The following is a 27,059-nucleotide window of genomic DNA, read 5'->3' as shown; positions in this document are numbered from 1 at the left end:
TGTGAATCTGAAGGAAAATGAAGACCAAAGAGCATTCTACAGAAGTTAGAGATAAAGTAATACAAATGCATAGATTAGGGAAAGGATACAAAATAATATCCAAGTGTTTGGATATCCCATTGAGCACAGTTGGATCAATAATCAGGAAGTGCAAGCTGCATCAAACCACCCAGGCACTGCCAAGAAAAGGCCGTCCCTCAAAACTGATTGCTCAAACAAGAAGGAGACTTGTGAGAGAAGCCACAGAGAGGCCAACAATCACTTTGAAGGACCTACAGAGTTCAGTGGCTGGGAGTGGAGTAATGGTGCACCAGTCAACCATATCAAGAGCTCTGCATAACACTGGCCTGTATGGGAGGGGGGCAAGAAAGAAGCCGCTACTCAAAATGTACCATCAGAAAGCATGTCTGGAGTTTGCCAGAAAGCATGAGAGTGACCCAGCTGCGATGTGGGAAAAGGTTTTGTGGTCAGATGAGACCAAATAGAGCTTTTTGGCCAAAACTCAAAGCGTTATGTGTGGCGCAAACCTAACACTGCCCATGCCTCAAGACACACCATCCCTACAGTGAAGTATGGTGGTGGCAGCATCATGCTGTGGGGATGCTTCTCATCAGCAGGGACTGGGCATCTTGTTAAAATTGAAGGAAGAATGGATGGAGCAAAATACAGGGAAATACTGCAAGAGAACCTGCTTCAGTCTGCTAAAAAACTGAAGCTTGGGAGGAAATTCACCTTTCAGCAGGACAATGATCCCAAGCACAAGGCCAAAGCAACATTGGAGTGGCTCAAGAACAAAAAGGTGAATGTCCTACAGTGGCCCAGTCAAAGTCCTGATCTCAATCCCATTGAGAATCTGTGGCACTATTTGAAAATTGCGGTCCACAAGCGTCGTCCAACCAACCTGAACAACCTGGAGCAAATCTGCCAAGAAGAATGGGCCAAAATCACTCCGACACTGTGTGCAAAGCTGGTACATACTTACCCCAAAGGACTTAAAGCTGTTATTGCAGCGAAAGGTGGCTCTACCAAATATTAATGTGAGGAGGTTGAATACTTATGCAAGCATAAGTCGAGTGTGAAAAATCGAGTGTGGTCAGTGGCTGTCATTCTCCCTTTGTGCAAAGCTACTTCATTGAACTCTCCACTCCGAACTGCTTGCTGAGAAATTAACCCTTTGCGGTCCATTGTCGGACTGGGTCCGACATTGCAATTATTCCTCTCCAATTGGCAAATGTGGCATATTTACTCGCTGTTCTTCCCCAGTAAACCACGTCAGGCAGGGCTAAATACAAGTGGAGCTTGCAGAGGGGTTGCCCCTCGCCAGGTATCTGTAGAGAAATCGGTGGCCCGAAGTGATTTAACCAGTTAAATTCAAGGCTACTTCTTCAACGTAGACAAATACATTTCTGCACTAAAAGCCAGCGAATAAGAAGCTGAGCGAATGAGAAGCTGGCGAATAAGAAGCTGGCAAATAAGAAGCCAACTTCAGCCTCGTCCGTAAAACCACAGACGTGTGAAACGTTTGTATGTAAATGGAATTTGTGTATAGTAAAAAACAAAGTGCTCTATTCCTAAACAGCAGTGTTTATACCTCATTATACCTGGATTCTTGACTGGAGGATTGTGGGTTCAATCCCGGGTGAGGGACACTGCTGTTGTACCCTTGAGCAAGGTATTTTACCTAGATTCGGTATAAACAACTGGATAAATTGGTAATTGTATGTAAACATAATGTGATATAATTGTGACAATTGTATGTTGCCCTGGATAAGGGTGTCTGCTAAAAAATATATAATAATTTAAATTCAATCTGCTGAACTATTTGCATTTGACTTGGTATTTGTATATTCTGAAATATAAGAATTTGCATTTGAATTTCAAATCATGGGAAAGCTTAAAAATGTTTCAATTTTAAACACTTTTCAATAACAATGCTTATAATAAAGTAAAGAGACTTTTCAGTATTGCTGGTAAAGTTGATTAACCTGAAAGATGCAGGGAAAGGGGAGGGGCAGGGCTGGAGATGCAGTACTGAGTGACCTGTTCATATGCAGTGCCTTTTAAACCTGTTTTACTGTGAAAAAAAAAAAAACTTTTAAAAACAGTGCGTCTAAAATAAACTGCGTGTGAATATAAATTAACTGACACGCCTGAGACGTGCTGAATAAATGGACCGCTAAGGGTTAAGGCAGGTCAGGTTTTTTAACTCCCCTCCCTAAACTGCAATGTATTCAACATGTAAAGTGAGTGTGAACTGCTTCAGCAGTTTAGTAAATGTATTTAATTGTTTAATTGTGGTGGCGATTCTATCCGGAGAGCCTCGTAACGATGATTAATCGTATTGCTTTAATTTATTTTTTTATACAGTAAACAATATCTATCAGAATGGTGCAACACCATTATTATAGATAGCTTTGCACTCACCTGCACTCTTTTATTTAACCTTGTGGCAGCAGGCAAAGTTTCTATTTGTTTAATATTTCTTGCTTCACACAGTCCCGCCCAGTCAGAGACTCAGAAAGCCAATCAGCTGCTGTATAGGTCTGATTGATGGAAATGATCCTCACAGGCATGTGTGTGCTTTTGGTAACAACTAAGTAAAACAATTCAATTAATTTAGCGACAGTTCGCACAATTCACACTCACTTTACTGAATACATTGCAGTTTAGAGAGGTGAGTTACAAAACCTGACTTTCCTTGAAGTGTCCCGAGATTCTGGAGCCTGTTGGCAACCCTACTGTCAGATCAGGTGACACAGGTTGAAACGTCATTAAAGAAAATACTGGGTTACGGCAAAGATGCAGCTCTCCTTTCTTGTAAAGGTAAAGTAAACGGTTCTGTATTTTGACGTTTCTGTTGTGGGGGGAGGGGGCTAGCGGTACGTTTCAAACTGAAATCTTATTCAGGGATATATTTCCATTCGGTAATAAAAATACTATTGACTAAAAGTCTCAAAACTATAGATTGTGCGTGTCCCTTGTAAGTAGCTGCCAGTCTGTTTTTCATTCAACAGTTTCCTTCAGTTTTCTTGACAGATTTTGTAGAGTCGGTATTCGGCCAAATCTTTTGGGATGGATTTGGTATTTTGGCCAAATCCCAAAACTTTATATATATATATATATATATATATATATATATATATATATATATATATATATACACAAACACAGTACCCATTTCCAGAAATCCTTTGCAATCAAGATTCTTCAGTAAATAATGGCAAAGTAGTGAGATCAATGCTTTTCTTTCTTGTATTGTTGTGGAAGACAGAACACAATATCTTTTGCCCAGCTTACTCACAAATAGCATTTTTTATTCAGACTATGGCCAAACCCAAACTCACCAGATGTCGGCCTTCCTCCCGTAGCCCTCTCCACTGATCACTTCGGGGCTCATCCAGTAGGGGGTGCCAGTGACTGATTTTATCCCTGTCCCAGATAGGCAGATGGTCTGGAGCCGCTGGCTAGCTCCAAAATCACCAAGCTTGACGTTTCCTGCAGAGTCCCGAAGGATATTTGCTCCTGAGGTGGGAAAAGGAGAAACAAGAGTCAATCCATATGCATAGTTAGTTTATTATATATTATATGTAGTACTAACTGTGCTAAACAAAATACTATTATTTGAGAAGGTAGTAAAATCAGAGAGCGCAGAAAGGGAACATGATTTTACACAGGTACAAAATACTCTTCAAACTGTTTACCCCCTTCCTCCAATCTTCTTCATGCTTTAATCTCCCTGTTTACCTTTGATATCCCGGTGTACAATCATGTTGCTGTGTAGATAAGACACACCCTCCAGGATCTGTCGTGTATATTTCCGGGTCACATTTTCTGTAAGTGCACCATAGGCCTTCAACTGGTCCTTTATAGATCCCTGCAGAGGAAAGGTGGAAAATGAGTTCAATTACTTAAGGTATCCAGACCAGTAAACTCAAAAGTTATTCATCAATACCAAAAGACACAAACTTTTTTTTTTTTTTTTTTGGCAAACTGTCCAAAGGTCAGTGGGGCTGACATCCGGTCTCGAGGTCCTGGGTGAAAAAGGAAGCTGGCTTGATCGTGGGATTGGAGGACGCCCACTGAACCTTCGGGTCTCCTGAACAATGTGGGGAATTGCTGTGGTGAGGGAAAAAGTGATTGGGCATTCCAAATTGGGAGAAAAATCATGGGAAAAATAATAATTGGACACACTAAATTAGTATTTTACTAGTTCCACTGCACAAATAGTTTTGTTTGTCATACTGTAAAATGTCAAAAGTAGCCTGTCCTCAAAGGACAAATGGTACTTAATGGGTTAAAAAAAAACCTAGACTTATCTTGAACTTGTAATGATTCGTCGGGCACCGTTCATCTGAGACGTTTTAGGAAACTAGGAAACAACAGAGTTGCTTATAGTTTATCTAGACAGTGTCAGATATCTGAATGGAGCAATATTACTGAATTGTCTGTTTCTCGGTTTGTTGTTGTTGAAAGCTACTGAGCTCCAGTCGAGCCGACAGGCTGCTATTAGCTGATTTGGCAGTTGCGGATACAAGACTGGTTGCTTTCGCCGGTGCCAAGTATTGATTGGATGGTTTTGGTGGATAATAAAATTAATTTGGACCAGTTGTGTCTTTGTTTAGTATTTGCTGTTCAACAGACGAATCGGTGAACTGATTAAGGCAAATAAAAATGAAAAAGCTGGTGCTTGTGCAGATTGATTTTAAGTTTGATTCACGGTTGATACTGTGACATTCCAACAGGCATCTACTGTTTGATAGAAGGCTGCTAAACCTGGAAGCTGATTGGCTGATGGTACAGAATAATGAAACTGAAAGTATTATTATAACATGTAAACATTGGTGCCGTAGGTAATAAAGTTACTTCATAGATGCTCCATTGATACAGTAACATTTAATATAAATTATGAGCATGTTCCGCATATTCTATACATGCAAGGTCAGTTTCAAGAGATCTATCTTCCTCTTGTCCGGGTCATGGCAAAGCATCTCTGGTGCCGTGCCAGACCAGCCCTGCTTGTTTATGCTGCGGAATTTATAAGGTACAGAGTGGTGTCTGAGATGCACAGGAGACAGTATTACTTGCAGAGTTTTAGTCCTTTGTGTGACTGCAGTAATTCTAAAGTTCAGTTAATTTGGAGGAAGGTCTAATATACAGAGTGATTCATAAACAATTATTTATTTTCGTTACATTTCAAGCAGACAGCAAACAAGAGCACATACATGGCATGACTGGACTGGTCTTTGGCCTGTCTGAATACTTCAAATTGGAAGGTCCCTGCTGCAATATGAACAATTTACGCATGCCTTCCATGTGTTCATCAACACTGTATGTGTTTCTGCCCTAATAATGTTTTTTTTTTTTCCCTATGGTGCGTTGTTTTTTACGAATCACCTTGTATTATCTATTTTGTGTCTATATAATGTGTCTCATCTATATTGTGTATATATCATGACTAGGCCTTCTGTTTTTCGGGTTTTATTAATTGTATTTTTCAGTGCTTATTTTTAGCTATTTTCGAGTTTTATGTAAATCGTTTTTTTTTTTTTCGGGGCTTTTCTTTTTGATATACTGTATGAAATTAGTGTTTTTGGTTAGTTTCCAAAATGCTTGAGCATTTTTTTTTTCTGTCAAAATATGTATAGTAGTAACTCAACAGTACTTGCACAAGTTGTACCTTCTTTCCTTTGCTGTCTTCCACAACGAAATCCCTATGGTCACGGGCACATTCTTCTGGGGATTTTGTGTGTAGGCATTTTTGTACATTTCGCCACAATTCTATTTTAAATCCTCCTATCTTAACTGTAATACAGCTTTAAATCCCGCTAACAAGCCTCCATCCTGATTGTAATTCCATTTTAAATCTCGCAAGCAGAGTCTCCAATAGAAATGTAGGAATGTGCTGTCACTCAGTAGTTGGGACGGGTTTAAAGTATTCAGAACGAATCAATGATAGATGCAAGTCAAGAAGGCGGGACATTGCCCAGCAGCACTGGGAAATGTATTTATTATTATTTTTGTAGTAGTTTTTTTTTAATTGAAAAAGAGTAAAGTCAACATGAATTGATTAACCATTTCCACAATTTTCCCGGTATTTTCTGGTGTTTATTGGCTATCCACCGATTTCATTTTTTTGTATCAGAAGCCCTAATCATGACACATGTGGAAGACACCTTTCCAGTTGTAATGGAGAGGGGTTTAGAAATCCAAGTGAGACTTCAGGGTTTACAAAGAAATCTCTAAGAGAAGCAGAATGTAGCATCACTACTCTACATGTGAAAGAAGGGTCAATGAATGTTTCATTTTCAAATGTCAATGAGCATATAGGAAGTTAAACCTTAGAAAAAAAAAGTGTTACATGTATGCATTACCCCTGGCATGTACTCCATGAAAATGGAGAGGGTCCTTTCCTGAGTGTCCCTCAAGCAACCGTAGTACTGAACGATTCTCTCATGGAACAGGTTCTTCAGCAGCTGGATCTCACATTCCAAGGCGCTCACCTCCTACAAAGTCAGAAAGAACAAAGAGTCACAAACGGTTTTCCCTCTAGCAAAAAAAAACAAAAGTGGTATTTTTGGAATACTATTCAACAGGAAAAAGCAAATAAGTATAAATAATTCTAAAATAAAAATATATGTAAAAGATCTCATCTTCCTCACCTTGCTCGTTTCTGGGCTGTCAGGATCAAACTGCACCTGTTTCACTGCCAGCTCCCTACCAGTGTCGGCATCATAGCACAAGTACACTCTCCCAAAGGCTCCCTGGCCAAGCAGTTTCCCCAGACGCCAGTTGGTGGGAGCTCTGGGAGCTTGAAAAGAAAATTATACAATCATCAGCTAGCACGGGGCTGAAATCCCTGTGCTAAAAATCACTCGATCAAAGACCCCTGTTCAGGTCCCTATTCGATTGTGGTTGACCCAACCTTTACTACAGCACAACTTTGAGGAGCACTAGCTTAAAACATCACAGCAACTGTAGAAAGGAGCTGAAGATAAAGCAACGAGTGAAAATCTATCAGAAATCCATTTACTAGGCTTCAATGTAGTCTTTTAACAATGTTATTGTCACAACTTAGAATGCTGGTGTATGAGACTGCAGATTTATAAACATCTTTGCCCTCCACATCTCGCATTTACACTTCAGCTGTTGGGGAGCTTTTACTCGGAGACAGGTGCATGTTGTTCATATAAAAGCTTACGATTGCTTACGATTGTAAGTCGCCCTGGATAAGGGCGTCTGCTAAGAAATAAATAATAATAATAATAATAATAATAATAATAATAATAATAATAATAATAATAATAAAAGTAACTGCATTTTCTCTTTAAAAAGTGTGTACCCGTCTAAGTCCATGCACCTATTTGCATGATTACATGTTAAAATCCATGAGTCTAAAATACAGACAGGAGAGAACGCCTCCACCCCCCCAGTACTCACAGCGACTGGGTGGGCTGATATCCATGACAGCGAGTGTGGGGTTGCTTTCAATGTCGCTGCCCCTCCTCCTGCTCCGACTCTCCTCAAACTCAGGGCTGAAAATGCTGCTCCCACTGCTGGTGCTGAGTGAATGGTCTGTGGGACTGAAACTCACTGGTGAACGAAAACTGTTTCCCTGGGTCCGGCGAGCACGAGGGAATGTCTTGCGGCCTGCAGCACAGCAACACAAAACATTCATATTAACCAGATTAAACGTACTACTGTTATCAGTACCAGGTTACCTATTTCTATCTATATGCTTGGATGTTGAAGCCAACATCATTAGCATCTAGAATGCAATATGAAGTACAATCATATCAGTTGAATAATGTCACTGTAATAGGGGAGATCTGTGCTGACTGTCTGGCGCATGCGTGGTACTGCAGGAAGGGGGCAGCAGTCTTGTAGATCCGCCTGTCAGTCATGGCAGTGACACAGAGAGGTGGGGAAGGGGGTGTGTTGGCTTTCCCTCTCTCTGAGTGGCTGAGATGCAGGCCTTGGGGGATTGCTGAACCTATAAGATAACACTCTGTTGTTCCCTCAGCCTGCCCCTGTAAGACGAAACGAGCCAGCTGGCGGAAGCTCTGCTGCCGGACAGAGCACGGCCGGAGAAGAACGAGCATAACAACGAATTAATTAAAAAGAAAAAGAAAAGGAATTTTTAGGAGCGGGCAAAAACTTGGGCAGAACCCCGAACAGTATGAGCAGGTTGAGGGAACGGGTGAGCATTGGACGGAGACCCGGGCCATGTGGATAGCGATGGTCGGGGTAATGCTGCCGAGTGCAGCACCTTTATTTTGTAGTTTTATTTTCACTTTTTCTTTCGCCTTTTGTTTTCATTATTATTTTTGAGCACTTGTATGTGCACTGGACTGTATTGGTAACCCTGTGGTCCTGTTTACTGTTTTCAGGCCAAGGACAACAGCACCTTCTGCGGGTAAAAATAAATCAGTGCGCCTGAGCGGCGTTACAAATAAAGTTCTGTCTCCTCTGTGTCAGTGAATTGCCCACCACCCTTCCACAGTCACCCTCCACATATTATGATTAGGGGTCTACTTAAATTGCGATAAATTTACGTATTTTTCACAGGTATGTTGCGGAATAAAATCAGGATTTCGCAGGCATTTCGCAGACCTGTTTAAACATTAAATAAACCTAAGTAGACAGTATTTCAGAACACCATAAAGCCTAAAAATAGCGGCACTTCCTTACTAAAACAGAGTGCTGTCATTTGTTAAAGGCGAGCATGTGCAGCATCCCCCTGCAGTTGACTTGACCACACATTGAGACTGCACGTCTGCATCCACTGAATTGGTTGGAAGTTAAGGCAAAGCTTTGCCAAGTTATACAGATGTGGAAATCAATTAGAAACAGCCCAAAAACTTGGTTACACAAGGGCATCTGGCATACTTTAATAAAGGCAATGTATGCAGCACGTTCGTTGTCATGTTATTTGTCCCATCCAATAATTTATTTTATTAGTACCGTGTCAAAACAAAGGAAACGTGTATATTCAGGTCTAAAATTCCAACTGCGAAAATGTAAGCAGCAGGTTGAAGCGAGGTGGCTGTGCTGGATCATTTTAGTACTGATTTAACTTGCAGACAGGAATACTTCTTGTCTGGGCTGACTTTCCAGTTTGGTTTCTGAAAGCTGTTTATTTTACGTTATGTTCAGCAGCCTCTGTAGTAGCCTTTTGTTTACCGTGTGATTCTGAAGCTAAATAGCGATCGATCGTATTTTCATCATCAGCCGAAATACATCATCAGCTTTCTTTGTCGCCCATTTCTACTATTTTACCTCCAAAGCTGAAAACTAGATTTTAGCAACCTAAATCAAAACAGTGCAGCACCAACTTTGTCCCACCCCCTACTACACAGTACAGGTCACATAAAAGCAGTAAAGACGCACTGATAGGCTGATTGAAACTTTGTCATTTGAATAGTAAACAAGAACCTTAACCGCTTTCGAGAATTTTTTTTGTAAATGTTATTTGTGGACATTTTTTGTTTGTTTGCTTTTTGCTTAAGTGCAATGCACACAGGACAGCGAAGGAATAAAAATGGCTATCTACAGAAGGTAGACACGTAGTTTGCATCACTTGCGTTGTGCAGTAGTTCACTTAAACGAGGTTTCTTTTTTTTTCCTGTCTGTATTTGTTTGTATGCATTGGCCCCTAAGAGGTGAATTTTGCGGTGACCCCTCAATTTCATGATTTCCGCGAAATCGCGATTTAGGTAGACCCCTAATTATGATATACAGAAATTGTTAACCAGCAACTGAAATGTTTTGACATTTGATGTGCATTATAGCATGTAATGAACAGTACTGTAATCAGTGCTATACATAGTGAACAGTATTGTATGTGGACTTCCTTGCGTAAACAAGGCAGATAAAAAGTATTTGTTTACATAGCTGCTTTGCTAGATAAGTTTGGGTGTACTTACCATCACTGTAATCCTGATGATGGAATGAGATATGGTATCGGCGTGGGTATGTCCCACCTTTTCCAAACTTCTCAAATACAGGAAATTCATAATCTGCAATGGATAAAAGGTGCGGGTGAATAAAATGCTTACTGAAGGAAACATACTGCGCAATGGAGGACTGGTAATCTTATGAAACAAGTTAATCAAAAAATGTCTTTGATAAAACAACTGGAGTAAAGATAAACAGTAAAAGAACATGGGTCATACATAGTTCTTATGGCCCATGCAAGCCCAAAGCAAAGCAATGGAATCTACAGTAAATTAATATTGTCATAAAATAGACATATCAATGGCTGGAATCTCTCCACTGACTGGGTAATCCATTAACCCATCTGTCTTCATCAGAAGATGGCATTACTGCTGAAAAAAAAAGGAAAATTGCTACACGTATTTGGGCCCAGTGCCAAGTAAATAACCATTCTGTGCTCTTAAACAATAACTTATTCTTAAATGTTTGTGTTTTAAGCAACATGAACGATCATTTCCCAATTCTGTATCATCATAAACAATGCAGTTTTTTTTTGTATGTTGCAGCCAGCGGCCAAGATAAGCTGTGTACCTGCCGTTTTTACGCATTAAAAAAATCAGACACACACTAAATTTAAATTTAGCAATTTTGATGCACAGCTTGTCTGCCTCCCCTAAAACTTCCACTAACAACTACATCTCCTAGAATACAATGTCTTCAGTTACTAGGAAACTGTAGAAGAGAAAAATCAACCCAACAAACACTATCCTATCTCTGGCTAGCCCTGTTGTCTTTGCAGCCAGTCAATCACAGTAAGAATAAGCAACTTGAAGCTACACAGGTTGAAGCGTAAACACCCCAGTCCAGCTACAAATCCAACTGGATCATCAGAGGCAACTGCTAAAAGTGCCTAGAATATTAAACAAACTGTTTTATAACTTAATGCATTTCCTTATTTTATTTATCTGTATGCCTTTAAATTGAGGTTTTAACATGTTCACTGAGTTTAAGAATTTAACCCTTTGCGGTCCACTGTCGGACCTGGCATCCCATATGGGCGGTCATAAGGAAACAAGCTGGCTGTTACTGTATCAGCGCACAGAGACTATCACGGACATTTGCAGAGCTTTTTTGAGATGTTATAGTAATAAAATAATGACTTGGATCGCATTATTGAGGAGTTTGGTGATAAAACGAGTGATTAGGAGATGATTTATCAGTATGCATGACTATGAAGAGGTATGTGAAAAATACAGCAAACAAGGGGTGGGGCGGGGCTGGAGATGCAGTACTGAGTGTCCTGTTGATATGCAGTGCCTTTTAAACCTGTTTTACTGTAAAAAAAAATACTTTTAAAACAGCATGTGTAAAATAAACTGCTCGTGTGAAAATAAATTGGACCTGACGCGCCTGAGACACGCTGAATAAATTACTAACTAAACTAGCATAACAGAGGCAGAAGTGTTAAAGGGACTGGAGCTCTTAAAATAAACAAATCGCCCGGGCCGGATGAGATCCTCCCAATAGTACATAAAGAAATGAAAGAAGTTATTTACAAACCGCTAACCAAGATCATGCAACAGTCTCTTGACACAGGGGTTACACCGACAGAATGGAGAATTGCAAACATAATACCGATCCACAAAAAGGGAGACAAAACCGAACCAGGTAACTACAGACTAATAAGCCTGACTTCTATTATATGTAAACTTATGGAAACTATAATAAGATCCAAAATGGAAAATTACCAATATGGTAACAGTATCCTGGGAGACAGGCAGTCAGCAGGTACTAGGAAAGGGAGATCGTGTCTAACAAACCTGCTTGATTTTTTTCAGTATGCAACACTGACAATGGATAATTGCAAAGCATATGACATGGTTTATTTAGATTTCCAGAAAGCTTTTGACAAAGTCCCGCATGAAAGATTAATTCTCAAACTGAATGCAGTAGGGATTCAAGGAAATGCATGCACATGGATTAGGGAGTGGTTAACATGTAGAAAGCAGATAGTACTGATTAGAGGAGAAACCTCAAAATGGAGCGAGGTAACCATTGTACCACAGGGATCAGTATTAGGTCCTCTGCTATTCCTAAATCTACATTAATGATTTAGATCCTGGTATAGTAAGCAAACATGTTAAATTTGCAGACGACACAAAAATAGGAGGAGTGGCAAACACTGCTGCAGCAGCAAAGGTCATTCAAAATGATCTAGACAGCACTGAGAACTGGGCAGACACATGGCAAATTACATTTAATAGAGAAAAGTGTAAGGTACTGCACGCAGGTAATAAAAATGTGCATTACAAGGAGGGTCATGGGTTCAATCCCAGATGGGGGACACTGCTGCTGTACCTTGAAGTTGACACCCTGGGATCCTTCAAGAAGCTGCTTGATGAGATTCTGGGATCAATAAGCTACTAACAACCAAACAAGCAAGATGGGCCGAACGGTCTCCTCTCGTTTGTAAACTTTCTTATGTTCTTATGTTCTTATAGTACATCTCTAAATATGGAGAAAGCAAGCATGAATTCCCCCAATGTTAGATTTTTTAGTAATCTGCGATCTCTTGATTTTAATGTTACTGACAGATCTCAGCAATCTACTACTCTGTGATCTAGGAATTCTGATGTCGCCAGTAGTAATGAAACAAGATTTATGTCCTTGCCTTCAATTATATGCACTGAATTTGCGGGGCTATTGAATGACGCCCATCTGTGGTTGGGGAGAAGGAACCAAAAGCTGAAGCAGTGGCAAGGTTGAAGACGGGAGGATCCAATGTTAAAGCTGAACAGGAAGTAGCTGTAGCTGCAACTGGTGCTACTGTAGGAATAGAGGAGAAAACTGTACGAGCTGAAGTTTGCTTCTCTTGTTCAATATTAGACACCCTTTTATCTAAATCACTCAGTTTGGTATTGACTGAGGATAATGTGTCGGCAAACAGCTGCATAAAAGTTTTAATCTCTTGAAAAATCAAGGAGTGCTCTTGTTGGATTGATCTGGCTGGAGCAGGTTCCTGCTGTTTTGAAGTGCAGGCTGTCGGGATGAATTGTACGCAGACTGCCTTCTGTCTGGTTGGGGCTGCTGAACAGCTGAGCGTAGCTGAGGAGCTTTATTAGGAGGAAAGGCAGGTTCTGCGGAGATGGAGTTGCAATAGAGAATGAAGAGATACTCTCTTTTGCTACCTGCTGGGATTGCGTTTCCGTTTTTTAGAAGGGACTTTATAAGTTTATTTAAAGTCCAGTCCTTCCAGTATAATCGCTCTGGAGGTGCATCCTGAGCCTGGAGTCATTTAGAACGACGAAGATTAGCTCCTTGGGTAGCTGGTGTACCGTGAGAAGCTTGGTTGGGAGGCAACTGTTCAGATCTCACAGAGCCACTGAGCGGAGACAGAAATGGAGGGGTAATTTGACCCTGATTTGAAGCTGCAGGGAATGTTCTGCTACAGACACAAAATCCTGGGAGTTGTCTGAGTCCGAAGAGAGTTGATGCAAGTACTCCATTTGAATTGCTCTTTGCTGGTTTTAAGAGATATCAATGGGTCTTGCAGTCCGTTTTGGTTTACACCTGAACGAAAAAACACAAGACAACTAGATGAAAGTGACTATATAGAATAGATTTAATTGGTGGAAGATGATGACAGGGCGCATGGGCCTAGTACCGCCCCCTGAACCATACCTAAAGGTTAACAAGTAAATTACTCCCAGACCCAAAACCTTATCTGGAGTGCTGGTTGCAGCACACATTGTTTTGACCAAAGGATAGATCTTAATACTAGTTAGAATAATGGATACTGTGGCAGTATTACACACATTGTACAGCTTTCAATGTTCTTTTAAAGTTTTATAGTCTATAAAAAAAGAAAAATTGCTATGCCTTTTTTCAGCTTCTGGTTGTGTGAAATATAAAATACCTGAAGTTTAAAGCATTCCATGTGGTCTTTAAAATTACATTTTTGGGCTATGATTAATTAATTTACTGTATTTCTTCATTTTTAGTAATCCTTCATTTTATAACTTTGCAGCGTCCGAGCGGGTCATAATATCAGTCTGTTTATGAAATTAACTGAATTGTAATATACAGAGACGTTGTCTTAAGTCATTCTCCGTGTCTAAAGAGTCATAAACTAAATATTGGACAAGTGGTTTATCTTCACCAGTGCTGAATAAATCCTGTGGCGCCAGCGGTGTCTTTCAAAAGGTAAAACCAGACGGTTTTGAATGCCTTGACACTACTGGGAGATGACAGGACACCTCATAAATCCAGCTGACAGGGGGCGAAACAGCAGACCTATTGAGAACACTGGGAAGGTCTCGGAATGAGAACAACCATGGGAAACTCCCCACGTGAACTCGGGCACAGCCCAAAATAAACAAACTATCCAATCACAGGGGTGAAGAAAGCATAACAAAAGAACAAGCAACTTTCAAACAGCGTTCCCAACACGAAACACAAGGCTCCTGACACACAAACAAGTCTCTGAACTTTGACAAATGTGAAGACCCAGCCTGCGACTAGCTTGAACAGAGATACCGTTTTCGGAAAATCTGATACAAGATAACTACTCTAGTGTTTGCCTTGGTGGGGGAGTCTGCAGCGTAAGACGTCCAAAATCCTAAAAGTACTTGTAATCAAATCTCTAACTTAGCCCCGATTGATCACCAGAGAAAGAGTTGGATGAACATTTGAAGTCGACAGAGATTGAAATATATTCAGTCTTCTATTAGCTAGCAGTGCCGGAGTTTGCCGTGGAAGTATTATTGCTTTCAATTCATGCTGAGTTAATGAACACTATTAGTAATTGTTTGTTGCATGTGATTTATACAAATTGATGTGGGTTTTACAAGGCAATTAACATTCTGAGTTTAAAGCTAGAATTCAAATTTAGCTATCTTGATAATAGATAATTCTCGATAGACCCAGAACAGGGGCAGCAATGGGCCAAGGATGGCGGCCACGGTGGGAGGTCCTCCTCCCACCCCAACAGCTGTAACGGCCAGGCTGACCGCACACTGGTTTCTCCGGCCAAAGAAATCTTGGCAGCCGCCCGGCTGCCCATAGGGGTGGTCTCCTGACTTCCCCCGCCTTCTCTGTGGCCAGCAGCTCCCTCTTCTGGGTTGCTGGCCACACGATCTCCGGCCGCGAAAGTGCGGCTGGGGGATCTCCTGACCTCTCCCCCCTTCTTCATGGCCGGCAGCTCCCCTTTGCGGGGCTCCGACCACAATATTTCCTGTTGCATGGCAGGACTGGTAGCGACTCCAGGAGAAGCAGGACCCCCGGCCACCTCAGGCGAAGCAGGACCCTCGGGAGGCGGCAGCGGGAGCTCCACTTCTCCCTCGTATCCTGTAACTGGTGGCTCCACAGGCGATGCGGAGCAACAGGCAGCCCCAGGTGATCCAGATGTGGCATCCCTGAGTGGAGTGGGCGTGGCATTCCCGGGCGGTGGCGAACTGGCATCCCCGGGCGATGCACGACAGGCCGGCAGCGGACACTCAGGATCTTGTCCCGGTCCGTCCTGTCCGGGAGAGAGAGGCAGCTCCTGCTCCTCTCTCTCAGGTGGTGGTGGGACCAGCAGGTACTCTCCCTTTGCTGGTGGAGGTGTCAGCAACCAGCAGTCCTCCCACGGCGGTGGAGGTGAAACCAGCAGGTATTCTTCCTCTGCTGGCAGATACCTGGGCTGTGGACGTTCGGCCTTCCCCCTCTTGGGCTGTGGACGCACCGACTCCCCCCTCTTGGGCTGTGGACGCACCGACTCCCCCCTCTTGGGCTGTGGACGCTCGGGCTCCTCCCGCTCAGGCGCAGGACGCTCGGGCTCCTCCCGCTCAGGCGCAGGACGCTCGGGCTCCTCCCGCTCAGGCGCAGGACGCTCGGGCTCCTCCTGCTCAGGCGCAGGACGCTCGGGCTCCTCCCTCTTGGGCTGTGGACGCACCGACTCCTCCCCCTTGTCTCCCCTCCAGCAGCTGTAATCCCACACTTCAGGGAGGAGGCAATTAACTGGAAAATGCCCCCGCTCCCCACAGATGCAGCAACAGTACGCCTGGCTTATGCTGTGGAAGAGGGCTTCTCAGCTGATCTCCTCCTGTGCCTGCTGTCTGCAGCTCTTCCTCCCATTCTCCTTCATCACTCTCCTTTCACTCCATTCGCAATTAGAAAAACAAAAAACAAAAAAAACCTGCAGTATCATCTTCTGCCTGCGTCCAGGAGGCGCTGGTGATCCCACGTAGCACACCACGTGCGACAGGATGGCTGTGCGGTGACGTCAAGGAAGAAGCAGGAACGTAAACTCTGCAGTTAAAGGCTTTCTTCTCGCCACTCTTCCATAAAGCCCAGCTTTGTGAAGCGTCCGGGTTATAGTTGTCCCATGGACGGTTTCTCCCATCTCAGCTGTGGATCTCTCCAGCGCCTTCAGAGTTACCATTGGCCTCTTGGTTGCTTCTCTGACTAATGCCCTCCTTACCTGGTCACTGAGTTTTGGTTGACGGCCTTCTCTAGGCAGAGTCGCGGTTGTGCCATATTCTTTCCATTTTTTAATAATGGATTTAACGGCGCTCTGGGATGATGTTCAAAGTTTGGGATATTTTTTTATAACCCAACCCTGATTGGAGCTTCTCCAGAACTTTATCGCAGACTTGTTTTGATAGCTCCTTGGTCTTCATGATGATGCTGTTTGTTTAGATATGCTCGCTAACAAACTCTGGGGTCTTCCAGAAACAGGTGTATTTAATCTGAGATCATGTGACACTTTAATTGCACACAGGTGGACTTTCAACTAATTATGTGACTTCTGAAGGCAATTGGTTGCACCAGAGCTTATTTAGGGGTGTCACATCAAAGGGGGTGAATACTTATGCAATCAAGACTTTTCCGTTTTTTATTTGTAAATAATTTTGAAAAATATGTAGATTTTTTTCCCCACTTCGACATTATGGACTATTTTGTGTAGATCAGTGACAAAAATTCCTAATTAAATCCATTTTAATTCCAGGTTGTAACACTACAAAATGTGGAAAAATCCAAAAGGGGTGAATACTTATGTAAGGCACTGTAAATATATAAAACAAAACAAATACAAAATAACAATCTGCACAGGGGCAGAGGGGGAAACCCTGTTCTAAAAATAAACAATAAATGTACAGGGCTCCTCGCCCTGTTACAGTCACCAAAAACTGATTCATCATAGCCATCAATTGAATTTTTAAATTAATGTTATCAAGTACAAAAGTTAGTATGAAAATGTTTCTACAAAAGAAAAAACCCATTCCAGCACCTCAACAAATGCATTCAAACTCCTATAGCTGCCTTTTTTGTTCTTTACACTTTGCAAAACATATTCTTTGTTAGCGGATTCGGCATATTGTAATTTTATTATTACTGAACACAATGTTTACATCTGCCAGCAGAGCGATCACATGACCTTAACACCGCCCTATTGTCAGAGCTCTCGCTTTACATCCTGCCTACAGGTAGGCAATCGGTTAACTCTAATTTGTGAATTTCTGCTTTGATTGACAGTCCGCCAATACTCCCTTGCTATACTTTATTCTTCTACAGTTACAGCTGCTGCTGGCACCTGCTTTTCGCTATTAATAGAAAAAAATACATATAATGTCATTGCTCCCGCGGCCCACCTTTGGGCCCCGGACCACAGTTTGGGAACCCCTGTGGTAGAGAACTGAAATGTTATTAATGTTTTTAATCCAACCCATTCCTGCAGAACCGCTTTTCTCAGGACAGTGGTTATTTACATTAAAAATCCTGAGTCTCTCACCCCCCCCCCCCCCCCCACCCCACCCCCCACCCCCCCCCACCCCACCCCCCACCCCCCACCCCCCACAACACCAACACAGCTTTCAGGCAAGAGAAAGCAGCTTACCTGAGAATTCTTGATGGTTATCAGGATAGCTCTGGGCCCTGGGCATTCGGGATTTGGGGTAACTCTCACTGTGAAATAAAACACTAAACACTAAGATCACAAACAGGCTTAATTTAATTCAGGTAAACTGGCAAGCCTAACTCTTTAGGGGTTATCTCTGAAACGTACAGGCAAGTAAAATAATGTGCCCATCACTCAACAACTTAGGTGTTTGATATTGTGAGGGATTACACACTGCTTTTACAGTTTGTGGTGTCCACCTTTCAGTGGGATGAAGCATCAAACTATGGCTCCTCGTGAAATCCCATTTAAAGTAAAATGTACATATTCAACTGATACACAACTGCAGGTCAATCAGTTTACATTTGACTTTAAATCACAGCTAAAGATCCATTAGGTTGGGGTACATACAATACAATCTTGGAAAATAAACCTAACCTCGGGTCTTAACCACTCTTGGCCCTTGCCCTCTGCTACTTTGTATATACCTTTATGTCCTTACCTGTCCAAAGGACTGTCTAGTGAAGGGCAGCTTCCTGATGCTGAGTTTTCAGGGCTGCTCATTGATAGAGGATCCAACATCTACAAAAAGAAATAAAGATGAGGATGATGAAGCTGGAGACTCCAGCTACTCCAGGGACCTGAACAACGACACTACTGCCAGCACACTGCCAGTTAGCTGTGGGCCTTAAGACCCTTACTTTCCAAGCAACTGCAAGGAGCTAGGAAGTCTGAAATACAATAAAGTGGTGCTTTATTTATGGTTTCAGCTTTGTTTCTATGTTAAACTCTGATTTTCAACCAGTAATAGCTCAGCAGTGGTAAGGTAGAGTGATGATCTTTGTAACAAACACTTTGTGACATTGTCTCATTAAATATTTCAGTAGGATTCGTATTTTAAAAGATAAAGGGGGGTCAAAATATAAACATTTCCCCTTATGACTTATTATACCATATGAATTATAATGCCATTTTTGCCAAGGTTACGGTGTCTGCTGACTTAATTTCCCACGGTGGTTAGAATTTGAATAGATTTGTAGTTTTTAGGTTATTTTTATTTCCAATGTCGGTTTTTGTCGTGTGTACATTCAAGCGTTTGAATATTACAGGTGGTTAAGAACTGCAGGCCACTTAGATATTTCGATAGAGTAAGTAGCATGGTTCAGAAAAATATAGCGTTATACGTCCCCACGTGTTGCTACAACTATTTAAATAAGGTACCTGACAAACTCTCTCTCAAAGTTATTTTCAAGATGGTTGCTTAATGGATTCGTGTTTGAGATCAGAGATATGTCATGTCTCTCTGATCACCGACAGGAGGCAAACATTTTTTTTCCTACCTGCATTCCTGAAGAGACACGCCCCAATGAAGCTGGGGCAGTAACAAGGATGTTTTTTATCTATCTACCTATCTAAAAAAGGACCCCAAGCCGAAATACAACCCCATCAAGGTATAGAAAATGACCATCAGTTTTTGTACTTTTGACATATAAAATCAATAAATTGGATGGTAATTTAATTTAAAACACATGGTCGGCATGTATTTATTACGCTACCGCATTAACATTTCTAAAAAAATATATATATATTTTTATCTCAGAATAACCAAGTAGTCTCGTTTTTACATGAAGGGATGAAAACGAAATAAACATGGTCTATGGGTAGAATTGCACATAGTGTTTTTTTTATTTTTTTATAGTTTTACGTAAGATTTATGAGTGTTTTGAAGCTGTGGATGAACATACGATATACAATACAGTACATCCCTTTCTTAAAGTAAGTTAGCTTATTTCTCTTCATACAGGATCATCTTCAGTTTCATACAATATTAATATATAAATAAATAAATTCCTTCATGTCAAAGTGAGCTGTGCCCTGTGCAGAAAGGTGGCATGGAGAAGCACATTATCTGTGTTGATTGTGAACAGCCTTAGACTCAAAGTAAAGGAATACCCTTTTGTAGAAAAAAAGAAAAAGAAATTAGACTTTTTTATAACTTCTTGTGCTGTGTGCTTCTGTAAAATGTCTTTTTCTAAGTTTATTTATCTACGTTGTTCACTTGCTTTTGCTCATCTGATAATAAACTGATTGCTGTTAAGTTAAAAATGTACTGCTATTGTTTCAGTTTTATAAATATTTATGTTGTAAACCGATGTCTGTTCAGATGTTTATTTACTTACATTTTCTTGTTTTGATTTGTAAAATAAAAGTTCAAATATATATATGCTTCGGTTGGTCAGATGTTTGTGACATACGCAATAAAAAAATAAAAAAAAACTAATTACATCCGACTCTTTCTCCTTTTGTTATACCATTTACAGTGTTTTGAATACAACCGTCAGAAAGACTGCTGCAGGGCTTCTATGTTTGCGTATATCTCCGGTCCTTCTAGTGTTAAAGACATTATATTTTAACCATCAGTGAATTATCAAACAAAATAAAAACACAAATAAATGTGAAATAACAACAGACACGTGAAATGTCCTTGTCTTGTACTAGATCTTTAGCAGAAATATTTACAATCTTTGATGCAGCTGGTGTCTTTTTCGTTGAAGACATTTTAAACTATGCAGTGTGCTCAATAATTTACCGGAAGCAAACTAAACCAGCTGCCAGGTGCCTAAATGCAGTGTAACAGGTAGGATGTTTGCTGCATTTATTTAAGATATAAAAATATGTACAGTGGTTTGCAGAAGTATTCAATGACCTCTGGCCAACAATGACCTTGAGAGATCTGCAAAGTTCTGTGTCTGAGATGGGAGTCAGTGTTCACACATTAACAATAAGCCGGTCCCTACACAAATCTGGCCTGTATGGACGGGTGGCAAGAAAGACGCCATTACTCAAAAAGCCTCGTCTTAAAGCATGTATGGAGTTTGCGAAAAAGCATGTAGATGATATTGCAGACATGTGGAAAAAGGTTTTGTGGTCAGACGAAAAATTGAACGTTTCAGTCTAAATTCCAAGCGTTACGTCTGGCCCAAGCCCAACACTGCACATCACCCAGTCAGCACCATCCCAACTATCAAGCATGGTGGTGGCAGCATCATGTTATGGGGATGCTTCTCTTCAGCAGGGACTGGGAAGCTTGTCAGGATAAAGGGGAGAATGGATGGTGCAAAGTACAGGCGAATCCTTGAGGAAAACCTGTTTGATTCAGCCAAGAAACTGGGGAGGAAATTCACATTTCAGCAGGACAATGACCCGTAGCACAAAGCCAAAGCCTCACTGGAGTGATTGAACAAGAAGAGAATTAATGTTCTTGAGTTGCCCAGTGAAAGTCCTGACTTGAATCCAATTGAAAATGTATGGCGAGACTTGAAGATTGCAGTCCATCGACGATCCCCAACAAACTTATCACAAATGGAGCAATTTTCCCGTGAAGAATGGGCAAAAATGTCACCATCCTACTGTGCAAAGCTAGTAGAGACCTATCCAAAAAGACACCTAGCAGTAATTGCTGCAAAAGGTGCTTCTACCAATTACTGACTTAAGGGGCTGAATACTTATGCAACCAGTAAATTTCATTTTGTACATTTTCTTTGCAAGTTTTGCTGACATTTAACCTCCTCCTCATATAACAGTGTTCAGTTTAACCACTACAGCTTTGAATAAAAAAAAAGTTTGTTTCAAAAACTGTGCATAGATTATTTGTAATTCAACAAAATGTGAAAACTTTGCAGAGGGGTAAATGCTTCTGCAAACTACTGTATATTTACACTATTCTTTCAGAAATGGGAATTTTCACTGGGAACTACATATTACACGGAAAAAGAGTAAATTTCACGGAAATCGTGAAAAAAAAAAAAAAATACAGCCTTGCTCATTAGCTACATTCACTAAGGCTGTAAATCTAAATTTCATAAATCCAACCTGGGCAGTGGAATGGGCACCAAGTGCAGAAGTCCCTACCTGGTCCATGCTTTCTGGAATAAACTCCCCTTCGCTATTGATGCTGGTAAAGGATCCCTTGTGGGCTACTTGCTGCTGGGCGTCTGGTACGTACCCTGGAGGGGGAGAGCTGCGGTCTGTGGAGTGAGTACCTGCGGACAGAGGACAGTACTGAAAATAGGCACTTCCAATACTGTGCAAGAGATATACTTCTAGATTCACAGAGAACGGGACAATCGGAAGGGGAGGAAGGGAATTAGTACGAACAGCAAAAAATACATAATTTTGCAGATCCAAAACCTAGTGATCAGCTGTGAACTACAGTCCCAGATAAAAGTACTGGCACCCTAGGCTTATACCATAATTCAAGGTTACAGATTAAAGTAAACTTTTGTAAACTTGAACCACTTTTTAATAAAACAAGCAAAGCAAAATAAACAATCTTGTAATTTAACAAATAATCTTTATATAAAAAAAATGTATTTCATTGAAAGTATCTGTTCATGATAAAAGTATATGTTGCTTTCGTTACAGCTTTCAGATGTCTTAAACAGTATGTTACATCTTGTTGATGAAATCTGGACCCATTCTGTCTTGTATATTTCTTTCAGTTCCGTTATATTTTAGTCTCAATGGACCAGAGCATTTTGTTGAAGATTGCTTCAGATTCCTGTTCATATTTCTTGGCAAATTATAGATGGCTTGCTTAACACAATTCCTTTAAAAGTGGTTTGCAGTGAGATCTACGTGCATACAACTCTTCTGTGTTCAGGTACCTTTGTACAGTTCTTTCGTGCACTATTATGTATGATGCTTCTAAAATTTGAATGTAGCTTAATTACTGTGCAATGGTTTTTAAATCAACAAATATATTTTTTAATTAGTTCTATTACATTTTTACCAATACTTTTGTCATGAACTAATATTTGAAAATGCTTAAGTGCTTTTTTTATAGATTGTTAGTTAAACTAAACATAAACATAAATTGTGTATTTTGGTCTTTGTTATATTAATTAGTGGCTAATGTTCTCTAAATGCTTGTATTTAACATGTTTTCTTATATTAAATGTAGGGTGCCAATCAGCAACTGTATTTGTATAACCAAAATATGATAGAAATCCAGGTATTATTACCAAGATAATCTTCTACCCAACAACCGTGCTCCCCCTTTATAACGGTATGGTCAGGAATTATAGTTACAAGGCCGCTCCATAACAAGACTCACAGCGGTAGTGGAACAGCGTCATGGGGGAGCCAAGAACATGTTGCATTATAACTGGTTCTTATAAAGGGGGATCACTGTAATTAGAGGTCATAACTTAAGCAAAATACTAATACCTTCAATATCTTCTGTCTTATGCTAAGGGATTTCCCCAGTAGAAGAGTGTATTTCAAGATATAAGTAAAAATGTAAGAATGAAATACAAACATACAGACATACTGCTACACTACATTGAAGTCACCAGGGATAATCAGCTTTGACACCAGCTAACCTGCTCTGTATTGGGAAATAGATTGCTGAATTTAAACTACTTCTAAGAGCGGTGATGACACTTCCTGCATTTCCAGAGAAAACATACCTATTAAAGGATGGGGTATTTTCTTCTCAGAGCTTCTAACATACCTATTAAAGGATGGGGTATTTTCTTCTCAGAGCTTCTAAACACTGTGTTATCGTCATCCAATTCCATATTATTGGTTGAAACCTGAAAAAACAAGTCTGAGTTATTTGGGCCTCCAAAATTGCACCACCAGTAGCCCGGTAGGCCACCTCACATTTTGCCGGTTAAAGAAATTGAAAAACGGCACAGATCACAATCTGTTAGTTGAATTACTACCATGGCAGTTTCCCAACTGATTTCAATTCGCCTGCTATCATTGGCAGTTAAATTGAGGAGCCAATAACAACAGGGAATGTGTGTTCCATGAAGGTCATGCCCACCTGTCTTATAATACTGCATTTTATTAATTTGACAATCTTAAAGTGTTGTGTTTTACCACCTTGCCAGAAAAAAACTGCTTTGTCTGATGTGTGGGATCGGGGGTGGTACAGATGCAGGTACATCACTCCACATGCTGTCTAACACGGGCCCAACTTGCAAGAGAAATGTTATGTATAGTGGTCAACATTTAGTTAAATTTGACAGTTTTCACTTGCTTTTCAGCAAATAAAAAAGCATAATTAAACCTCAGTAATGCTATTACTTGAAAATGTGTATTTTATTGTGAAGAAGAAACAACGACAGGGATTAATTATTATTATTTTTATATGCGATTTCTAATTTTATGTACTGTTTATGCCTGAAAAAAAAAAAAACATTTTACTTAAACTAAACTACTTAAACTACTGTATGACATCCTTTGCTTTACAGTTCATTCAGTGGGGCTTTGTGATGAACATGTAATATCTGACTAAAGGGTCTATCATTCAAGTAATAATTAGTAACTGTCTTTCTCTACTGCTAATGCAAACAGTGTCATTCAGTTTAAAGGTGTGATGTTCTTTTGTCAAAATTAAACAAAAATCAGTTTGCTTCAGTTATTTTGTTCACATGCTGTGTTATTTACCAGAATTACTGTGACTATTTTTAAGTTCACTTAGATTTAGGGCCATCGTTGTTTACTTGTTAATTTATTTACATTTTTGGAGCTTGTTATTTCAGTGCTCCTTAAAGGTGAGGTACAATGGCACACAGCACGTGGCATGAGGGGTTCACCTCATATAGTACATGCAGCGTGATTGTAACGTGATTCGTGCAAGCTCAGACCACCAACACATTGCCTTCCTGCAGCTTTCACTCAGTCTTCACGCTACTCACCTGCACATTTCACCCTACTCTCATGCTGCCTTCCCACGACATTTTTATTGTGGTCAATGAGGGAACTGCAGCATTACAGACAGCAATTGTGTTGAATAGACGTAAACACAGAGCGCGACAACGGAGGGCCGTCCGATAAAGCAGAGAGGGAAGAGAGTTGTTTAACAATAACAGTAATTTTGGTTTCATTATGTACACAATACACCCCCCCCAGGTTTCTTTTTATCTGATTTTGTTTCAATATACAGTCAGTATTACTGTTTTGTAATGGTTATATTCAATATCAATCTTGGTAGAATAAACAGATATATATATATTATTTCCTTTTCTTTCTTAATTTGGTCATTTTTCAATATTATATGGATAGTATTTCCTGCAGTCCCATTTGTTTTTTAAGATTCTGTTTTCTTATATGACAACACATTTTTATTTTCTTTATAACAATCACTGGTGTTAATGGGTCAAATGTAAAACAAATATATACGTGTATATAAAAAAATGTAAATAAATCCAACCAACAGTCAGGTAAATGATCTTTCTAGACACGTGGTTATTCAGAAGGTTCGTTCTGCAATAGAAACATGCAATATTGTGATAAATTCTGCAATTATAAAGATATATAATGATAACACAGACATTAGCTACATGCGATGTTAAGCTTTGTTGTGAGGTTTGATTAATTTATTTTGTTTTCTAGTGACAGTGCTTAAGAGAATTTATCGTAACACTGAGGATCCCAGTGCTTTTTTTCCCTCTAACATACTGGAAAATAAACAGGCTGCCTAATTTAACACTTTTGCAATGTTACTTTTTGGCACTGAGATTTTTTTAAGATTATAGTAGTACATACTGTGTACTGTCATTATGAAGATATTTCGGTGGAAACGAGTGACGGCTTCAGACAAAGTGAGTGAGAGATTCCAAACTAGATAAACAAGGTGTCTAAAATAACCTCACTTAAATAAAACGTTGTTTTATACGCAAGTTTGAACGTAATAACGTACTGTACAACAAATGAAAACACAAGTAACCCTCTGGTGCTTTAATCATTTTATTTTATTTTTTTATATTCCTGTAGCCTCTCCTGTGGCACGAGTTCTCCGACTACATGGGATTTTCAGATGTCATTTTTGAGCTACCCTTGCCAAATGAGTTTCTTTATATTCATATATTAAAATGTAATTAATTATATTCAAATCTACATGAGTTATTCAGGGAATATAGCCATCACAGTTCTAGTGGTTGTAGGGGAGGAGTTTATTTTTTGTAATTAATTTCAACCATAAGCTTTAAAAAAATAATATTTGTACATTGTGCGAGTTCAAAGCTACTGTTTACATTTTGTATTGTTCTGAATTGGAATTTTTACTCTAGCGACATGTGGTCCCTGTAGTCTGATGATGTATTTCTTTAGTACAGTACTAAACATGTTTAAACATAGCACGATTAACCATATCAACAAACAATCTAGCAAGTGAATGGGATTGATTTAAAAAAAAAAAAAAAAAAAAAGTAGCCTATGGTAACGTAATAAAATACGTGAAATATGTCTCTTCTATGACAAAAAATGCTAAAATTCGGGGCTAAAATAATTCAGTATGTGTTAAGCACCAACTGTCAAAAACATTTCGCCAGTAGATAAAAAAAAAAAAAAAAAAATATATATATATATATATATATATATATATATATATATATATATATATATATATATATATATATATATATATATATATATGGATGTCACGGTATAAATTTTTGTCGGTATGGTAACCGTCAAAAAATATACCACGGTTATCGCCATACCGTGGTATACTGTCATTTTTTGTAATCCGTTTTTAAATGGTTACTTAAAGAAATACACTATGGTCAAATCATTTTTTAACCAAAAAAAAAACTTTGTTGAGAAAATAAAAAGTTTCCAACAATTTGAAACACAAAATATTACAGCAGAATGTTTGTATTTAATTATACCACACTAATGAACTGGTCTGGCTTTGAAATCTCCATTTGCAAATGAAAAAGGTGCTATACATTGTACAACAAATCAAATTACAGACGTAGAGGGTTGTTTTAATAAATTTGCACACACCCACATACATAATTGACTATTGAACGTGTAAATAAATGAAAAAAATATGTTAATGTACAGCAAATTATTTTAACAAGAAGGAAGTTCGCTAGTCAGTGTACTGTTAACAGCAACACGACTGCATGCTTATTTTATTACAGTATCTGAGTTAAATGGAACAGCAAGGCGGACATGTTGCAGGTATGGATTTACATTTTAAATCAGCAATGTTTATTAGGCAGTCAGACACTGTCTAGATCTGCATAAATGAAAATTCACAATTCAAATGTCCTCTTGTGTAGGCATTTAATCACAATGCATACTGTATGTTCTATGTTGTAAAGATTATAGCGATTCCACTAAAAACAAGTTTAAAAAAAACAATACGTGGTGAAAACGCGCTTTCTGTGTGCTAACAGTCTGATTTTCAAGAGGCAAAATAAAAACTAGGTTGCAAAGGGGGTAGGGT

At 39.8% G+C, this 27,059-nt stretch overlaps 1 protein-coding gene across 2 annotated transcripts in view; it reads right to left on the bottom strand.

Moving 5' to 3' along the window:
* Nucleotides 1-27,059, bottom strand: part of LOC117414908 (mitogen-activated protein kinase kinase kinase 2-like) — a 67,613-nt gene that overhangs the window by 8,053 nt on the left and 32,501 nt on the right. For both annotated transcript variants that reach the window (XM_059026587.1, XM_059026586.1), the window contains exons 7-16: nt 23,325-23,406; nt 21,722-21,852; nt 18,312-18,391; nt 17,810-17,877; nt 9,924-10,016; nt 7,438-7,647; nt 6,660-6,808; nt 6,372-6,503; nt 3,745-3,874; nt 3,345-3,522 (exon numbers count right to left, since the gene is read on the bottom strand). In XM_059026587.1, coding sequence (XP_058882570.1) covers nt 3,345-3,522; nt 3,745-3,874; nt 6,372-6,503; nt 6,660-6,808; nt 7,438-7,647; nt 9,924-10,016; nt 17,810-17,877; nt 18,312-18,391; nt 21,722-21,852; nt 23,325-23,406 — 1,253 coding nt within the window. The remainder of the gene's footprint in view (nt 1-3,344; nt 3,523-3,744; nt 3,875-6,371; nt 6,504-6,659; nt 6,809-7,437; nt 7,648-9,923; nt 10,017-17,809; nt 17,878-18,311; nt 18,392-21,721; nt 21,853-23,324; nt 23,407-27,059) is intronic.

This window comes from Acipenser ruthenus, chromosome 7, assembly GCF_902713425.1.
Source record: "Acipenser ruthenus chromosome 7, fAciRut3.2 maternal haplotype, whole genome shotgun sequence".
In the NCBI taxonomy this organism is placed as follows: Eukaryota; Metazoa; Chordata; class Actinopteri; order Acipenseriformes; family Acipenseridae; genus Acipenser; species Acipenser ruthenus.
The sequence above is the reverse complement of the archived record's forward strand: the minus strand, read 5'-3'. Positions and strand labels throughout refer to the sequence as shown.